The following is a 20,664-nucleotide window of genomic DNA, read 5'->3' as shown; positions in this document are numbered from 1 at the left end:
TTAATTGCCTATAGGTGACTTGTTTTTTTTTGTTTGTTTTTATTTTGTGCCAGCACTGTGATTGATTGGCGTCCTGTCCAGGATGTACTCCACCTCTCGTTCAATGACAGCTGGGATCAGCTCCGGTATAAGTCATTTTAATTTACACTTTGGTTTGCTGGTGTTATGCTCTGGATCCTGTTTTATTTGCCTTGTAAACAAAACAAAAAATCACGAGTTCAGAAGTACAATCTATCTCTAAATAAATGACATTTAGGTTACATTTTATTACAGCTAGAGTATCAACACTGTGTTATATAATAGGTTTTAGCTTTTTACTACCTCATCAAGTAACCTTTATACTTGTTTTTACCATTTAAAAAGCTACTCTGAGCACCATGGTACAATCAAGAGTTATTAGGAGTTTCTTTAATGCAAGGCTTGATAGACCTTACCTCAGTCTCAAAACCATAAGGATTACACCTTTGAGATGGTGTTGCAAGACTTCCCTTAAAAACTGGGACAATGTGAGCATCACAAGAAGTTCCCTATACGTCATCCCTTTTATCATTATAAATTCCTCACTCACTTCCATTCCTGTAAAAACAAAAATAACTATTTATTCTAACTTCATCTGACTCAGAAGTTGTGAATGCACTTTCTGTCATAAAGACTCAGTCAATCATTGTTTGTACATCCCTCAAGATTTCAACTGGATAGTTCCAAGCAGTCAACAACGATTTTTTTTTCAATACTATTTATTTAATGAAGCAGCACACACAAAAAATAATTGTACAGAATAATTTGACTTATTACAAAATGTGGATGTACCAAGAAATATGAGTGACCTTGACTAAATGAAAGTTTATTGTGCAAATAACAAAAAATAATACACAGTGTTATTGACCTTGAGTAATACTATGGTTAAGAAATGACCTCTCTCTCTCAAACAACAAACGGACACTGACTAAGCTTGCTTAACTTATTCACAGCATTTGTACTAGTCCTAATACATAATTACTAACTACCGATAATTCTTCTCAAACCAAAATGAGTGAGCCCTCTAGTCAAAAAACAGAAATCCTGTTTTCTTTTCATGAAAATTTTCATCACATCAATGATTTAACAACAGTCTTGCATTTCAAGCGTCACACTTTCAGCTCCACAAAAAATTGCAGTAAAAATTGCACTTCTTGAAAGTGGCCGCTGATAAAAATGAATTTAAAAATAGAAAAAAGAAAAAAACTGTTGTTTTGAAACATGGCATCATCAAATAAACATTACTGGAAGACTAAGTTTTGTGTTTATCACTTCATAGCGCTAGTGAAATGTATGCAAGAATATGAACAATTTAACTTCCGGAGTCCTATGTTAGAGGCAAAAAGACTCCATCATACTGTTCACATGTCTTACTTTGTGCTTTTATTCTGTATGTTCAAGTGTGTGTGTGTGTGTGTGTGTGTGTGTGTGTGTGTGTGTGTGTGTGTGTGTGTGTGTGTGCGCGTGTGGATATGTTGATGTTTTAGGAGTGATTGTGCATGTTGATGTGCCTATGTGAGCTTGTGGGCCTCCTGGGACTCAGTGCATCCTGCCTCAGATAGGTAAGACAGGAGGCCTCACAGACAAACTGTGCACACCATAAAGAAGCGCTTCCGGTGGTCATGGCAAGTCCGTAGTTATTAATACTGCTGGCGAAGCAGCGCTAGTCTAGGCACAGTTTAGCCTCCATCTCCTGCTGGTCTGCCACCTCAGGCCACTGGAGCTGGAGTGAAGGATGGCATACTGAGCTGGCATGATTCAGCTCAGACCGGACTTCGGAAAATCAACTTGTTGCTTGTTCTTTCCTCTGATACTGGAGCATGTCCTTCACGCTCACGATGTCCTCCTCAGGGACCTACAAAAAAAAAGTTAAAGCGGTATTAGTTCTTTTTTTTCCAGGCCACTTAGAGGTAGCAGAAAAAATCTTTATGCAGGGTATTTACCTAAATACAACTTCTTGTAAAAATTTATAAAATGTTAGCAAGTATATTGCAATTTATATGTGTATATATATATATATATACATATATATATTTAAGACCAAAAAGTTGTTTGTCCCAGGATTTGTCCTTGTGCTAAACCAAAGGGAACATAAAGTCATCGGTGTGCCATATGGAACATAAACCATGTGTACCATGAGTACAGAAACCAGAGTAAACCCTTTTAAACGTATTTAAATTTACCTTAATCATATATTTTGTCTTATTTGAACAGATGTTAAAACAGATGCAACATGAAACAACCAAATGTAAAACTGAATTAAGAAAAATAGATAAGAAGGGTTTTGCTATCTTGCCAAAAAGAGGCTTCACTTTTTACCATCCCTACCACGGTTTCAGTTCCTTGGTCGAAAGGAGCGTATTTTTGTATTTCCCATGGTTGGCCTGTCATTAGTGGACAACTTGTTCAAATCAACAAACTCCAGCAAATTAAATTCTGACTTATCTCTGAGATTCTCACTTTAAACACAATCCTGCATGTATGTGTGTGTTGACGGGACAATATTTTCTACATCCAGTAGTGTCCATAAAATTCATTAGAATTAACTGGAATTTCCCTGGGTCTTTATTAAAAGATAGAATGATCCTGACTACTCCCATCAAGTATGAGCCGAAGAGTGTCCTGCCCATCAGCCCATACTGTATGCACACTCTCTGTCACATGTGTTAGTGACTTTGCTTTGGAAAATGTCCTCAACAAATTCTGTTATTGTGACTTCTTGATCAACAGCTCTCTAAATGACCCTCCATCATTTTCACAATTCCACTTACCAAAAATGATGCTGTGTTTCATTTCCTAATAAATTCGAGACGATGAAAAGAGCCCAAGTCACAACCCTTCTGATTAATGAATTATTGTCTGCTGATAGACAGTCTCATCACCTATCATTGCTAAAAAGAGACTAATGAATCTAAGAAAAAAAAGACAGCAACACAATAATGTTTAGATTTATATTATAGTTATAGTATAGTATAGTTATAGTTATTATAATTATAGTTCTTCAAGTATTTGTGTTTCATTCGAGCTAATCATTCCACTAACTTCAATGAAACATCTTCTCTGCAGTTTTGATGACACGGAAAACATTTCAACTACCATGACTTATAAAAGGAAGTGACAAATTCGTTCAGAAACGCCTTCTCCACTGCATAATATATTCACCAGGCGACCATGGTTGCAAAGCATTTATCAGAAACGCACACAAACGGAAGCAGTGAGTGATGTAATAGCCGTTTAGTTGAATGGACTTTGCTATTGTTAGGCCAGCTTGTGGTTTTACTCGAGTCCCACTCAAGTTTACAATGTTTATGTCGAAATAGAATTCTATGAGGAAGACTGCGTGCGATAAATTTCTATGACACCTTCGGAGCTATATTCAGCCCGGTGACATGCACAGTGTGCATAATACAGCTGTTTCAGTCATTTATACACTCATCTCCAAAACATGTTTAAAGTAGGACTGAAAAGAATGAACGCTTGAATACATGTGGAATACCCTGAGATCATGACTGTGCTCACCTTTTTTTTTTATATCCTCCTCTTGGCTCACCTTTGGAAGAATTTGGCGACTAGGTCTAATTATCTCAGATGAAAGATTGTACAAATGTATTGTGATGCAACGACTGGTGAAATACTCACCAGTGCATACTTGCTACTGAAGAATTTTATGTTTGATTCCAACCCTATTTCTTTAGGGAAGCCCTTTCCCATTAGTCTTTATCTGTTAAATGTTAGGTGATTGCTTCTAGAAAAGGGACAACGCCATATGTTTAGGGCTTTGAGAGCAGATTACAACCTTATTAACAAGTCAAGGTGAAAAACGAGTCTTCATTAGTATCACCTGGCAGAGATGAGTGTGCGGAAAACGTTGTGAGAACTTTATAGAGGAGTGAGTAAGAGTGCCGCTTATCTTCTTTGAATGAATGCGTCTGAACAATTCATGGATCACATTGATGTAGGAGGGAGATCAGGCTTGTCTGATTAACTAGCTGAGTCACACTCTTTAAGATAAGTTTCTGCGTAAAAGCAAACGCTGAGATAATATCTTTCTTCTTCTTTAGACGTTTCTTCTGAGAAGACCAAATCAATACTGGGTTCAGAAAACCACACAGCAACTGATAGAAGTTACACATATTAAGGCCTGTGAATTTACACATTGTTTACAAAAACACTCTTTCACATTGATCGAGAATGTCTTTGCTTAGACTCTAGGTTCAGACTATAAACACACGTTTAAGAAAGAAAGGAAAAAAAGATTTTTAAAAAGTCGGTTTTTTTATGATTTTGTCAACAAATTAAACTTCAAATTGCTTAATTATTAAAATGTCTTCCACACTTATATGGCTGTAATTTGATTGTTATTCAAGTTCATAAATTTGCTTTGGTCAGCAAAAACTCCCACAAACGGACAAACAGATGTGAAATAAACTGCAGAGATGAGACATATGTTTGGTGACGTCTGTTTTCACCCTTTACCCAGACCTGAAATCTTTCATATCTGACCTCAAATTAAGCGTTAGTGAGTCACATATGTAATGACTGTCAAGCTTGGAAAAAGACAACAATTGAGTTGGCCTTAATAATGAAGCAGAACTATTTGACTCACCAGAGCATGGTCGAAGCTGAAGGTGCTTATGTAATAGGCAGAAATGTCGCTGTCTGCCAGAGGCTGAGATATCTGGGCAACTATACCACATTCATCTAAAACAACAGAAAGACAGACAAAGTGAGAGAAAAATCCACAAATATTACCATAAAAAACATGAACATTTGCTGCTCTTTTACTGTATAAACATTTACATCAGACAGTAAGTTGTTGCTCTTTTGTATTGAGTCTATTCTTTATTTATTCATATAGAGCAGTTAACATGAATTGTACAACATGCTGCAGAGCATCCTAATTGTCCGATTCACATGTTTTTTTTTACAAAAGCTTCTCAATCCCTTAAATTATTGAAGCTCAGTTTACAGAGTAATATTTTTCACAATGACATATAAATACAATTGCAATTAAGTTCTGAAAAGGAAAAATCCCCTAAAATAATGTTTTTTTCAGTGTTACAGTCACTGAGTTATTTCAGATTTTCATTACAGTTTCATAGAGCCGGCTGTCACAGGCTATCTTCACTGTTTCCCTAGAAGACGCTGCATTATAAAACATTTAGACGTTACTATCCTCAGTGTGCTTTGTCTGATAATAAGCAGCCTTTATAAAGATTTAAAACAAAAATCAGACGACTATTGAGCTTTAAACTCTATTTGAACTACATTCATACAATCAAATGTACGGTCATTTAAAAGTAGGGTGTCCTTACCAAAGCCCAGCGGTTGTCCTCCTATCCGAACCATTCTCCACAGCTCCCCAGAGGAGCTGGTGAAGAGTAGATCAGCAGGAAACCTGCAGCACAAAGATCATGCACTGAGTTCTACCAGGCAACCAGACCATTTCAAAGATGGACAGGGAAAGACCCACTTAGAGATGTTGCCAAATAAATGCATAAAAAAAAAACAGACAGGACAACTCCCATAAAGTAATTAACCAGCAAAAACGGAGAAAGGAATGAAGTGAGTTAAAGTGAGTGCCTGTATAAGGGCTGAAATCAAATGGTTCAATAAAGCAGAATGAAATTAAAAAGCTGTTGTGGATCATATGCAAAATGCTTTAATCTTCCAGTTAAAATGAATAATCTAATAGACATTATATTTAAACGTATCATGTAAATAAATTGTTTATGAAGCTCTAATGTGTAAGCATCTCCAGTGTTTAATGATGTAGACCGTAGAGTGTAGTCTTACTGTCTCTGAGCCTCAGTGTCCATCACCAGTGAGATGTAGCCATCAATGAGGGAGAACGAGAAGAACTTGATACAGTCCATGTCCTGGCTGGGAGAGGACTGTGCGTCCTCTTTTGGACTAAAGAGGAGACACATGTGTGAGACATTAGATCATTACATGAAGTCAGCAGAAAGTAATAAAAAAAAAAAAAAAAAGATTCATATATAAAATAAATAATACATAATTAGTTACCTGTCAGAAAAAAAACAGAAGATAAAATAAAGTCATCAGTTATTCCAAAGGAATAAAAACAATAACTTTTTACTAATTTGGTCTAATGTGGAAGTTACTGAACTTCATAATAGTACACATTATGCTTATGTTACCTAAGATGCAATAAAAATGACTTAGTGGTTGGTGAAGTCTGGTTTGCATCATGTGCTGCCACCTTGTGTTTCACAAAGGTACTACAGTAAACTACAGCTGTATTTTTAATGCACATTTCATTCACTGAGGTAATTCAATCTGCTTTCTCGACTAATGAAACGTAATGAACTACACAGATTTGCATTATGAGTTCACATTATCTCACCTGCTGGAATAAAATAGCACGTCAATGAGCGTGGTGGCGATGGACGGCAGTGTGTCTGGGTCCAGAGACATGACACAGAACTGGTTCTGGGGGATCAGCACTGGGTGAACTGTAGGCTGGGTGGCTGGAAGAAAGCAATGACAGGATTTGGTTGTAACAAGGAAATAGAAACAGATCCACTGTAATATTCTTTCATACAAGACCCCTTTGACACTTGAGACACTGAGACATGTTTTTCCTGATTTAGAATGGAAGTCTGTTTCAAATGAATTTATTCTGCTTTAAATCATAGTAGAGAAACTTCAGAGAACGACAGAGGGGTGGGGGATCCAGGTTTTCTGAACAATTTGTAAATTTCAATAAATCGTCTGGCATTTTTCTCCATTTTATTCAAATTTTATACAAATTTCTAATTTTACCAAAGTGTAAGCATAGAAAATATCATGGTTGAAAAAAGCTTAAAAATGTCGAACTTCTGCTGGATCAGAGGTTCAAAAGACTGAAACTCTGTCTAACATCAGGGTTATCTAAGTTCATATATTATTTGCATTTTGGCAAATTAGCCCCGACTGAGTTAAGTCCCTTTTTGTTTTCACCTGAGCGCACATATTCAGTTCACCCTATGCAGTATATTTGCACCATTCAATTCCCCACCAGGCCCCCTGCTGAGGAACGAAGATGAATTCAGTTTCTTTTAAATTGATATGTCAACTCATACTCATGTATGGTCCTTATACTGTATGAACTAGTGTTAACACCAAGTCGAGTTTCTCTCTAATGCAAGAACATTTTTCTATCTCCTCTTTCCATCATGCAGATTAAAGTAGGGAAGTCAGAGCTGCATTCAGGTCATTACAGTGAGTCGGAGTAACTTCCAAGCAAAGCATTGCTGGTTGGTGAAAAGTGTTGAGTTGAAAAAAAGAAAACAATGCAAAGAAATAAAAGAATGTGAAACGGGTGGACACATTTTACAGCATGTTCTGCCCTCACCGTACAGCATGTCCTGTTATGGTTACAGTAAAAATAACTTCCTGTAAAGGACACAGTAAGTCAACATAGTTGAAACGTTCCATTATGTTTGATACGTCGTGCGGAACCAGCCTGTTTGCATTGTTGCATTCTATAACGTCGTATAGCGTGCTGTTTGCTGAAGTGGAAGAGAAGTTTGGAACAAAATGTGTCTTTGAAACAGCAGGTTCTGTGTGATGTAAAGACATTTTTCCCTTTCAGCCTTTACTGGCACAATTGAGTTGAGTTCATGGAAAAAGCCGGCCTTGAACACGATTCATCACCTGTCATGATCTCTTCTTTCTGTATCTCAATTTAACGTGCATTATTTCAAGTGTTAAGTCTCTTCATTAAAATGTAACATGTTTATTTTCTCATGTGGGGTTATTTCTATGAAAACTTCTTATTGGGGCGTCAACAGTCTGCTGGTTATGACACTCCATGTATGGAGGCTGTAGACCTCACTGCAGCGGCTGTGGGTTCAAATCCAACCTCGGCCCTTTGTTGACATTGCTCCTACTTGAGCAACTCATTTAACCCAAAAACAATGATGTAATGTTCACTCCCATCTGATTTGTGACCCGTTTGTTTTAAGATAATCTCTATGTGATAACTACTGTGTGTCTCTCCTCTTCCCATGAAGAACCAAAGGCTAAGAGGAACGTATCTTCAGAATTCATACTGAAGTGGACAGGACTGTGACCTCTACCTTCTTTGCCGTTCTTCTGGAGGCCGTTGGACACATCCTGACAGTGCATAGGGACAGACTCTCCTCCCACCTCCTTGTAGATATTGAACTCCTCCTCCAGAGTAGTGATGACTACAGCCAGGTCTTTCTCTCTCACCTTACACAACGCAGATGTGGAGACATACATATTGATGGTTGAACACCCTGTGAAACACGTGTTCGCAATTGGCATTACGACTTTGTATTTATAGTCTGAAATGAGCTCATTAGCAGCACAAGGCCAGTATATCATGTTGTTAAAGGGAGAAAACACACGCTCAGTAAGTGGACCATTCATATATTTGCTGACACAAACGTCTCTGTGTTATCTATTTTTGCCCACTTTACACTTTCTCATGTAATACATCAACTAACTTTTCAACGCTCTCAGCTCTGTCGGGAATTAATTCCTTAACTTGTCGAGCGGACAAAACTCAAGACGCCGTGGCTTTCTTTTGTCTGGCAGAGCTCAGTAGGTGAAAGGCATCACTACAAGATAAGACGCCTGGAGTTTTAGCACATTAAAGAGTTTGAGAAATTGCCCCAGACGCTGCTGAATTATACAACAGAGAACAGCTTAGAGTGCCTCTTTCATTTGAACAAGATACTCGTGAGTGCTGATGAAACTGGAGGGGGCTAAAGCGAGAGCAAAGCAGAAGTAGAGACTCACCAGGATGAAGTCCGTCTGATAGGTGGAGAGCATGAAGACAGAGACGTGCTGCTGGGCCAGAGGGGCGATGACCGACTTGGCGATCTTTGTAACGCCGACTGCCTGCGAGCTGCTGGAGGCGTTTCCATTGGAGACAACGTTGAGAGGCAGCCAGATGGAGCTTTCTATCTTGAGATGCTCTGACGGCTGGAGCTCTGAGCGGGGGTCAAAAGGACAAAAGTTAGCCTCGGAGTCAGTGGGAACGCATACAGGATTCATGACTTGATGCTGACGTTAGAAAACATGCACCGTTAAAAGTGACTTATTTATTTACAGAGCACAAGATGTCTTCATGAAGATAGTGTCTAAATCGGATGAAAAACTTGTGACTGGGTTTGATATGGGTTTTTCTGACTCTTACTTGTCCACATTTTAATGAAAGTGCTTTACTATTCATTTTAAGGACACCTTTTATTTTGAAGTGTAGATTTTTTTTATCACACCAAATTGGTGTTTACTGAGTTGATTTATTCCTTTCTCCTTTCTTTACCACAGAAAGGCCGGTTTGATTACACTTTAAGAAAAATAAACCCCTGAGGAGGAAGGTTAAATGTGTAACTCCAGCACATTATAAGAAAAGTAACAATTACAAAATGTTCCCATGAGAAGGAGTATTCACTGCTGGTACAGAGCAGAACTTCCTGAATTGTGTGACTGATCAATTGAGACTGGTCAACACAGGAGCAGAGAAAGATCCTTTACAGAAGTGATACAATGTTTTTATTCTCCAGTGTAAACAAGGTTAGTATGAGCTGGAAGGTTGGAACAATTGTTGGTGTGAGTGTGCAGGAGTTGGCCTGCTTTTGGTAATAAAAAAAAACAAGAAATGACCCAATATTGGGCGTCTAGGAGTATTTTTGTAGAATGGTCTGAATTTGACTAGTATCTAAGTTTAAATTCTGTTATCGTAATCTACGGAGTCCCTGAAGGTTGAGTTAAGATGAAACATTAAAAGCTGTTTGTTATCAGGCATGTTTTCGTAAACGGTACCTATGGCTTTTCAATGCAAATCCAAGCGCACAGTTTGCCAAACTGTCGTAAAGTTTACAAATCCAAGCTTTCATTAAGTATTTTATTTTATTCTTACATAAACATTCTGGGGATCAGTACTAACCAGCTGTGCTCTATGGCTCTGTATTTAAAACCGAACAAGACAATGGGAGCTCTGTAGAGGCTGAACCAGCAGCAGGTTAATCAACGTTAAATAAATGAAGATAAAACAAACCACTCAGGTGTGACAGAGGAACTGTATACAGTCTATCAGGACTGGACTGACACCAACATTTCTACATCAAATACAATGTTGTCACTTCATTGCAAAGCCTCCTTTCTCAGAAAGGGTTTTATTGCACATTGGCAACTTGTTACTACTTTCAAGCTTCCATGTACATGAAGTGGTAAAATATGACGCAGCTTTAAGTAACAACTTCCTCTTCCAATCTGCTGGGTGCTAACGTACACTTCCTCTCCCCCCACCTCCTGTCTCTTTCTCCACCACGGGGACCTAAACAGACACGCTATTTATACAGCACAGCACAGCGGCACCTTCACCACCACAACAAGTTTGGGCATAGAGTGTGACCTGATACTAATGCATTTATGTGTCAGACCTCCAGCTTGGCCTAGGTGGTAAAGGAAGGGTCAAAAGTCTACAAGGGTGATCCCTTGGATGCAGCTGGAACAACATGAGTCACAAAGCCAAAAAGGGAAAAGCAGGAAATTTCACTCTCTGTACCTAAACAAGACACAAGTGGAAGCTGGCAGCTACCTGGGAAACAGATGTCTATCCAGGAAGTAAACAAGAAGAAAGAGATACAGGGGTGATAGCTTAGGGAGATGTGCAGCTGTAACTTTTTTTGTGTCACAGAGAGAGAGTAAGGAATACACGATGACAAAAAGAAAAAAGACTAAAATGTGACACAACTAATACACACTTTTGTCTTAAGACTAAGAGGCTAAATAGCTGCCAAAATGAACACTGTCTTGTAGCAAATACTATTTTTCCCCTTTCTCTTTACTCCCCTTCAAAAGCACCAAAGTTCTGGTTTGCAAAATTCACCGACGTCCCCTTGTGGCTTCGCTTCACCAGCTTTCACCTCTTAAAATAGGCACTCAGACAGGAGGACAGTAAAAGAGACGGGGAGAGAAACAGGGCACCCAGAGGCGATAAATGCCTTTAACAAGTACATCTGTGTAAGAGAGGACCAGACAAAAGGAGATGAGGAGGACATGGGCACATAAAGAGAAGGCTTTACTGCAGACTCTGTCCCAACAGTGTAATCAGACATAAGAGAAAATTCTAGAGGTAAACTCTGAATATTAAAAAAAAACACATTTAACAATGGAAAACAAAATGTGTTCTTATTTATTAATCATCAACCCAAAAAGTTGTGATGTTTGCTGTGATTTGCTTCCATTGTTTTTAAAGTGTATGTTTTCAATGTTTTGAAGTTATCTGTCCAAGTGGACACAAGTCTTGATCAATATTAACCAACCAAAAATGCATCTCGAACCTTTTGGAGATCAGAGCAATGTTATTTTCCGTGATTGCACTTTTCCCGTTTAGGTTGGAGGCCACAAATAGCGGCAACAGCTCGACTGCATCATTATGGATCATATTTGTCACGAGGCTATACGTGATGCTTCATACCCTCAAAGTAAAAGAGGGGAAACTTGTCTGACAATGGCGACGCCAGTCCTTTTAAGGAAACTCTTACTGGAGATATTTTAAGATTTTACAAACTCAGAGAAAACATCTAACACGGGAAGTTAAGTTTGGGGCAAGTCAACAGTTTGTAGTTTAAACGCACAAACTGTTGACTCTCCTTTATTTAAGAAGGTGAGAACAGATTGGGCATTGCAGGCTAACTCACGATAACAATACAAGATACGCAGCCCATGATAATGATAATTTCACAATACAGACATTCTGCCATAATTGATATACTGCAAGCCAATCAGATTAGGACACCAAAATATCTAATTCATTGAAGAATATAAAATGCCCCAAAAAGGTTAAGGGCATGATGAATGTAACTATTCACTGAGATTTGGTGTCAGTTTCAACTCTTACAGCTTTATCTCTTAACTTCTTTTCGACCCTTTCCGACATTATCTTGCTGTCTTCTATTTTTTCGCCCAAGTTCATCTTGCGTTCAACTTCTTCTTTGGTCAAATAACTCTCGTTCATGTTACATTCATTCATGTCCTGACAATCATGAGAAGTCATGAAGTGGGGGTGTGGTGTTGAGTCAAACTGGCAGGGAAATCTCTTTAGAAAGTCCTATTTTCTTTAAATTTAAATTTAGACATATGGCATTCGCAATGAGTGAGGCCAACGTTATATTGATGTATTGACATTGTAAACCACTAGTAGACAACAGTAGTGACACTATTATTATTATAACAAAATGTAAGTACTTAAAATTCTGCTTTCTATACAACTGTTCTCACAGGATTAAGAGTACTAGTGAAATAATCTTGAAGAGTACAAATGGTGGAGTTCCCCATTGGGTTTACAAATTTGAAAGTGGCAGTAACTTCCCTTCATGTCAGTAGTTGCATGGCTGATGAACATCTGTGCCTGTCTTGCATCATTTTCTGTTAATACAAAATCTTAAGCCAAGGCGCATTGATATTTTGTACTGTAGCAACTAAACATTTGTCAAAACATAGTGTGAACAGTCAATAAATTATTTTTTCAGCATGCCTGAGGACACTCCATGTCTCATAAAAGTGATGAAGGATGTGTGCGCAGTCAGCGTTTCACCTTTGAATCCTTCCTCGTCAAGGACGACTGTGTAGTTCTCTGGTGTCTCCGTCAGACTGAAAAACTTGCATCTGAAACAGGACAGGAAGTACAAGTTGAGGGAGCATGTGGTTAGAAAATCGAGACAACATAAAAGGAAGGAGATAAGGAGGAGAGGGGAAGGGGAGAGGGAGTGCAAGAACAGTGTTATTCATCTGCAAACAACAAAAGGAAGTTCCGATTTCCATAATAAAAGCTACCAGGAATCCTGTAAATGGATTTCTACGAAATTTGTTCCGGTTTCAGGACCGGCTGTCACTCAATTAGTGCAAGCACAAACACACTATTATGCCAGCAACGCTCCTTTGTCTACAGAAAATGATGGGTAACACACCAAACTGGGGCAATTGTTCAGTTTGCAACTGCTGCGATCAGGGAGACACTACAAAACCAAATTATGAAATATGACAATGTGTTGATGACTGAATTATTGGATTGCATGTAGATTTGCTTTAAAAACGTATTATATAATCATCTAAAATGTCTATGCGTCAAACCACTCAGGTCTGCTTTTTTTTAAGCTTTGGGTCAACCTACTAATGTTTGAAAGTTTCTATTGCTGCCTTCTATCTTGTTCTAAAAAAAGAACCCCTGTGGTTAAATATTTGAAAGGACTGTGCCATTTGCCAACTGATACAGCCCATTGTAGTTACAAATTCACCAAAAAAAAGACAGGAATTAAAAAGCCTACCAGACATCATGTCAACGTCTTTTGAGTTCTCTGTAATAAACCTTTAATTTCCTTCATTACAATTCACACGACTTCCTCTCCCTACTCTGGTATTTTGTGTCCTCATCGGGATCGGGGCCAAAAACATTTGCTTGCAAAGGCTGTTGCTTCGTCAGGCCGGCGGGTTTAGTTCCATTGAATGTTGCCTATGTGAAAAAAGGAAAAGGGGGGTGGGGGGGATGAATGGGCCCCTTGGGCTTGGTACGGGTTATGTCAAGTGAAACACAGGCAACATTAGTTTTTGGGATGATTGCACTTTAAATTGAGTTTCTGGACAGGAGAAACTCCTTTCCATCCATTTCATAAGGAGAAGTTTCGGCAAGTGTGACAGCAAAAAAAAAAAGAGAAAAAAAAGCAAGTGGTCAGAGATAGGACTGAATGAAAGTGTGAACTGTCTACACTGAAAAGTGATTGGAGTGTAATCTAGGAGTTGGACTTGCTCTGTATCCTCTTGTTTATTTTGACATGTAAGACACGAGAACCTGGGGTCAATCTCGACTGACCAGTTCAGGCTTGAACAACAATTACAAACAATTAGCTTAGCTTAGCACAATACAGGAAGCATTGGGAAGCAGCAAGTCTGAGATTTCCCAGAATGAAACAAAACACTGTAGCGAAAAAGAGTCGATCAAATACTTAAAAAGGGGATATCCACCAGAAGAACAATGCAAGATGACAGAAGTGTATTAAGGGCGCTTTTGCCCCTCTTAATGATGGTGTTTTCACACATGCACAAAGCTTCTGAAAAACGTCCTGCATTTTCTTTTCCACTGATTTGTCAATGATGGGAATATATGTCGCTTTCTCTGCCAGCGTGTATTTCTGCAATTTACTTTTTTAATATCATGTCTTGCCTCCAGAGCCCCCACTCCTCCCCTCTCCCATAGGATTTGAAAACTGCACACTGTGAAGGACATATGTGAACAAGCAACTCAGGAGGACTTCAGAGGAGACTGCCCTGACATTTCAGGAGTGTGTGTATTAAAGCAGCTTGAGTTAGTAAGTCTTTTTGATATTCAGCAGAGAGAAGATATGGGAAATGTCCACCTAATGACCTCTCTTGGTCTCCTCTGAATCCTTTAAAAAAAAAAAAAGCACCACACATTCCTGTTTTCTCAAAACGTCCCCGTCGAGATACACTTTCCATTTCCTCTGCTAATCAGTCCGCTAAAGCTGCTACAGTAGAAGCCTGAGTGAGACTGCGAGACTCCTGACTCAGCAAAAAGTAATCCCTGCCATGAGATGAGACAATCACCCGCAGAGACAAAGAGAGACAGAGGCGCAACACGATAACACAAACTATCAGCTGTGCAGGCAGACTCGGCTGGCCCATTGTGTTATAATACCCCGCTCATTTCCTGTTGACCATTCACCTTTCTTAGCTCACAGATTCCTACAGGTAGTGCACGCCAATGATCTACCCTGAAAGTGAGAACAATCAGATGAATTCCCCCTTGGATCACGACATGCGATGGGTTTCTGGAAAATCATTTGACGGCTTTCATCCAACGACCTGCGAGGCAGCTAAACTTCAGCAAAGCAGTGGTTGTGTTGTCAAGCAAACTGAGAGAGCTCTAGCTGTGATACGACCACACTTGCTGTTGTTTCCTGTTTGTAAAGTGCAAATAGTGCAGATAGGACAGATAAAAGACCGAAGCTTCATTGCAGAATAAAAAACAGGCAGACTGGAGACATAACATTTAAAATCACTACAGTTCTTTTCTTCCCTTCGTAAACTGAGCCCTTCCTCCTTGGGGATAGAGAGGTGAATCTTATCAGACATGCACTCTTGAAAATTTCGAGAGAAAAGTTCTCAGGGAGAAAGATATGCTGTCATGCAATGATGTAAAAAGGACACTGCGAGGATCCAAGATGGCTGACAAAGCAACAGAAACGATGAGTTTATTAGTTGTTGTTCTTTACAGTTTTGTTTTTTTTGCCTTTATATCAATGCTATGTGTTGAAAAAAAAAACATGCTGTTGAACAGATTATAGTATGAAGCTACTTCACTGTGTGCACAACAATCACACCGTCACTCACTGCTTGCATGATTTAAAAGTTATCACCCCTGCCAGTTCGCTCGTGGGGGAATTTTCCTGATTATTGCCTGCCACCGTTTACACATCGACTCTTCACTACGGGGCTTGCAGGAAAAAAATCGTGATGAAAAAATTTGGCCGCTTGCGTCCACACTTGCATCTAACCCCCAAAATATTAATGAATGAATGTCTCCCGGCAACAAAGCCCTCTGCTCAGACAGTTCCCACTCAAAACAAACAAGTGGCAAACAAAGAAAGCCCAGAGGAAGCTCAAGTTTGTCCTACCTTGTAAGAAAACAAATGATTGAAGGGAAAGGATTGGAAATGATTGAAAGTTGAAAGAGAATGGACACGCAAGAAGGTGAAGAGAAAAGCAGGCCTTCACAGGGAGGTAGAAGAGGCGACGTCTGTTAAATTTGGTAAAGAATGAAAAATCACAGTAAGAGAGAGTAAGTTCAAACCACTGGCTCGTGTGTCAGATAGATGTAAGTGCAGGGTGGACGGTTTTTAAGAAGTGAAAGCAGTTCTCAGCCTCCCATAATTCCAGATGTGTTGAAAAAGAGCCATTGAAGAAAAGCACTTTTGATACAACACACGCATGGCAACATACAGCTGTACTGCCTATAGGAAACACATCTCTGAAACTTGAAGCATCTTCAGCTTTAAAAAAAAATGCCAACACATAGGGCACATGTAGTTTTACTGACTCCAACGTCCAAAAGAAAACATGAAACAAATAGTGCTTTCACACATCTGAAAAAAACTCCTGACATTTGCAGGAAGAGCTATATGTGTGCGTGAACGCTAACAGCAGTATTTTTCACTCAGACTATATCCACTATATTCTACTACCAGACCCTTGGTATTTCTTCCACATAAAGTCTGACGTGAGCTGATGTGAGAACGCAGCAAGATATTACTCGGAGAATTCCCCTCGAGCCACTAGGAAGGGGTGGTGACGTTTCCATTCTGTGACCCGAATCAGTGCGTAGGCTGTTGGCACGCGACTGCTCAAACTAGCATCGTAAAGCAGAGGTATAGCTTCTTCTGCTACCTCCTGGTGTGCCTATGTGAAAACAGCTCAAGAAATAATTTATTATTAAAGTATATATATAATATAAACACTTTATATTAAAGTGCATTTATTGTTCTCCCCCCCAACACCCTTGTGCTTCTAATCTTGATTTGATAATCACTATTATCCAAACACTCTTTTAGATTAAGGTCTGTTGACTACACTGGGCTGTGGGAACTTGAGTCTCTATGACTAATCAACAAATCAAACATGTTTGTACAGTTCCGACATAATCTGTGTATGATCACTAATGGTAATGAGTTTTACTGAGGCATGAAGGGATATAAGGGAGAGGAGGAGGAGGAGGAGGAGGTGGAAAATAACCAAATAGAAGAGGAAGCAACAGGTAGCGAGGAAGCGGCCAAACCAAGCACACAACAGTCTTGACTTTGATCCAGCTTCACAAAGCTCTAGTTGGTGCAGAGGTGTGAGTTGGTGGTGTTGGTGGGGTCTCTACAACTGATGCTCCAGCTGTTGACACATGATAAGAGGGGCGCAAACCAATGTTGTTGAAGTGTGAGGTGTTAGCCTTGGGCTAACTCGGTCACATTGTCCAAAGCCGTCTGCTACCCTTGCAGCTTCTAACAAACCTATCTTTAGGGTTCTCACGGGCTCTTCTTATTTAGGAACAATGGGAAAGAACTTGTTTTTTCTGGAAAACCATTGCTTGTTATTAGAGGGGGTGGGGGACAGCCTTGTGTAAACCGAGGGTAGCGAGAGAGCCCCAACCTTGACAGATCACTAAAGGCAGACAAATGGAAAACTCCCCACTGGGTTTCTGGCTCAGCTGAGGCATTGTTCAGACTCATGCTCTCGTTTTTTGAGCCTGCAGAAGAGAAGAAAGGAGGACTGTGTGGAGCCTGCAGGGATGTGTCCACACACAGTACAGTAACACTGATAATGGGCTGATACTGGCCTGTGATATTACCTACATCCATTAACCTCAAACAAAAGCTAATAACAATACAAGACCACAAATTAACAAGTTGCAAACTCATCATCAATACATTTCATCCATTGCGGGAATGTGCTTTTCTGGGTAGTCTCTGCACACCTCCATCCTCTGCACGAGAGGTGTCAAAGTGCCTCCGATGTTTCTGCTGGAGGACAAAACCTGTCCTCTTCACTCCGAACAAGCCGTCACTGCAAGAGATAACCTCTTTAAAATTCTGCTCAGGACTGCTTTCGAATTGCTTTTGAGCACATTCTCGGGGAAGCTGATCTCTAATGAATAGCGTGGGGCCTGAGAGAGGGCGACGTCTGAAAAACCAAGCAAAAGGCAATCACGTTCCACAATTGTTTTGAGTTGCCATGAACTCCAGCTTCTTCACCACTCCCCCATTCGGCATTGTCTTTAGTTTCATCAGAGGGGAAAAAATACAATATAATAAAAACAACCTCTGCTTGCAGATTTAAAAAAAAAAAACACAAACATGTCCACACCACAGAATGATGACATAACTACAAACCACAGGAAAAACAGACAGGCCTGCTAATCCAAGGAAGTGCAGCCTGCAAGCTTTTTTTTTTTTCTCTCCAGTGACTAACACTTAACTGAGACTGTTCACATAGTAAAATAGGAACATACACTTTAAATAACATGAAATAAACGAGTCTACAAATCTAGATGCAGTTCTTGACCAAGAAGAGTTACAGAGTTACTCGTCAAGGAGTGTTGGGCCTGTACCGAAGTACACGCGTAAATCTGGCCATTATTCACTCTGACTTGTTTTTTTTTGACTCAGAGGGATTGATCATAAGGTGTTGCAAATCAACATGACACAGTGTGTCTGGTATGGACATGTCCGAACCTACTGTATCAACCAATACTCCGAGATAAATGAGTGCTGAAAGGTGCGGCTAGGCGTGAAGTGCTTGACAAAAACAATAATGAGACAAAGACTAAGATCTAATAAGACTTCATGTACCATGTCACTTTACACGACACGTGTTTTCAGTTATCGTCAGATCCCTCAGGCCTGCATGGGCTCTTGCTGTTGTCTTGTAAGCAGATTTAATACGCTTTTTTTTGTGTGACACTGCTGCCCATTGTGTGCGTCTGATAAGTACATCCTCAAGGACAGTAGACTTCAAGTCACAGAACACAGAGGAGGAAAATCGACCATCTTTATTCAAACTTCTTTGTAACTTAACGCGAGGGCAAGTAGCTGACTTGCGGGCCTGTATCAGTGGCAGCTTAAAGACAGATGTTGAGCTCTTCTAGCCATGTATATGTGGGGCAGCCAGAGCAATAAACAATTACATAACAATGAGAGGATATCCAGGGATTAACTGAGAACTGGTACGGATGCCTACATGCGATCCTGGCAACTCGCATTCTAACTGTTGGCTTTAGGAAAAAAAAAGGGGTCAAGGGTTGAGACTGTGCAAGATAAACAACTTACCCCCCCCCTGCATTTGCTTCAAGATGTTGCTTTTTTTTTTTTTTAATGATGTTATGTTCAGAGGATGCAGCATGCATTAAAGGGATTCATCTCTGCAATTCACACCATTACATCATAAATGCATGGTGACATATGGGAGTACAATGTTTAAAAACTGCTGCAGGATTTTCTTAAGATTTTAAGGAATTATGGCAGAAAAACATTCCAGATGCATTCACATGTATTGTAAGAAAACCTTCCTAAAGCATACTGGCTGCTGTGTGGGTTTTCATAAGCTAAACATCTATCATAAATCACTATAATTACCATCAACTACATGCATGGCAGTGTATCATTCGTGGAGGCAGAGCAGGGCATGCACGGGCAAACAGCCGAAGAATAGCTCGACCACCCAAATGAATGAATAAGCACTGCACTAGTTCATCACATTTAGCTCTAGCCGTCCGGGATTAGAGGCTTGAAGGAAAACCGGAGCGCCACAAACATCTGACCCCGATCTTACCGTGTTCTGTTCCGGAGAAATATCAGCTTAATCAGGGGGTGTGTGAAATTCACAAGCCCATTCTTGGATATGCTGATGACTCGTAGCCTATGGTCCAAAATGTGCAAGTCCATGTTGTCGCTTTGAAGCAGTGCAGTCTCCCCTCTGTGTGCACGCAGCGGAGTGAGCGGCTCTCTAGCTGAGCGATATCATTGAAATGTTAAATATAGGCCTGGGTGATGAGCATTGCGAATTACGAATTCAGCCACCACGTCCCGCTGTGCTCGACTCACAAGCTGAAAAACATCCGATGCAATCCGACTCCAGCCCATCTAAACTACTGTATATTCAAATAACAGGGACAGACCCACATACGACACGCCCCCTCCTCTTAAAGCTACAGGTTCATTCATGATGTGAAATAATAGGCTGTTTATCTACTTTTTATTTTATTAAATGCGTTTCGCAAGCAGAATGAAGTTAAAAACATGTTCATATACAGGCTATGGTAAATACTTCCGTTTTAAGCGTTTGTTGTCCATTGTTAAAAAAGTAAATATGGAATTATTGTGCACACCTTACTGCATTTTAAACCATTGAAATGTGTGTTATTGACCTAACTTTGTCAAGGTTTGAGCTACAGTTCATATAGACTCGAATATAAATCAAGCAGTTAGAAACTTTAAGCTCGTTCCCTAGTAATGCACCCTGACTTAGACACGTGCAGCACGCAGTCCCCCCAAAATACTACCATCAAATTTCTTTTTGAACACTCTGGTGATGTTTGTATGTATTGAACAAGAAACATTTATTGTGTTGATAAGTGGTTTCCATTCTCCCACCATCTTTACCAGTGGGCCGGTAGAGTGGGGTCAAAGGGGTCCTTTGGGTGGGGGGGGGGGGGGGGGGCGGGGGGGCGGGGGGGGGGGGAGTGATGCTGTTTTCTGCATTTTGAAACATCAAAGTTAAGGGGTGTTATTTCTGAATCAGTCTGGGGGGGATTTGAGTTGAATTATGCAAAACTGATTCAAATCAAATTGCTAAAACGTTTTTTTTTGTTGTAGCTTTCATTAATCATACTGTTTCCATAACTGAATAACAAAACTGTCATCTACTGTTATTTGCCCAGATAGGATGGGCAGCTACTGTTGTAGTTTATATTTTCCAGGAAAATAAGAGGGGTCCAGTACTTTTTATTAACCACTTAGTAGGATAGTAAATATGCACATTTTAAAAAATGAAAACAATAATTTTAATGAACACACCGAATGCAAGATGTTCGTGCATTCAGTGATT

At 39.8% G+C, this 20,664-nt stretch overlaps 1 protein-coding gene across 1 annotated transcript; it reads right to left on the bottom strand.

The window, feature by feature from the left end:
- Positions 1-1,468: 1,468 nt before the first annotated feature.
- Positions 1,469-19,712, bottom strand: castor1 (cytosolic arginine sensor for mTORC1 subunit 1). The gene is made up of 9 exons (XM_061038396.1): positions 19,390-19,712; positions 12,599-12,669; positions 8,791-8,984; positions 8,103-8,238; positions 6,386-6,509; positions 5,815-5,931; positions 5,334-5,416; positions 4,625-4,719; positions 1,469-1,873 (listed from the first exon to the last, which is right to left on the bottom strand). The coding sequence occupies exons 1-9, from the start codon at positions 19,500-19,502 to the stop codon at positions 1,802-1,804; spliced, it is 1,005 nt and encodes a 334-aa protein (XP_060894379.1). The 5' UTR covers positions 19,503-19,712; the 3' UTR covers positions 1,469-1,801.
- Positions 19,713-20,664: the final 952 nt, after the last annotated feature.

This window comes from Labrus mixtus, chromosome 5 (genome assembly GCF_963584025.1).
Source record: "Labrus mixtus chromosome 5, fLabMix1.1, whole genome shotgun sequence".
Lineage (NCBI taxonomy): Eukaryota > Metazoa > Chordata > Actinopteri > Labriformes > Labridae > Labrus > Labrus mixtus.
This window is presented reverse-complemented; position numbering and strand designations above follow the sequence as displayed.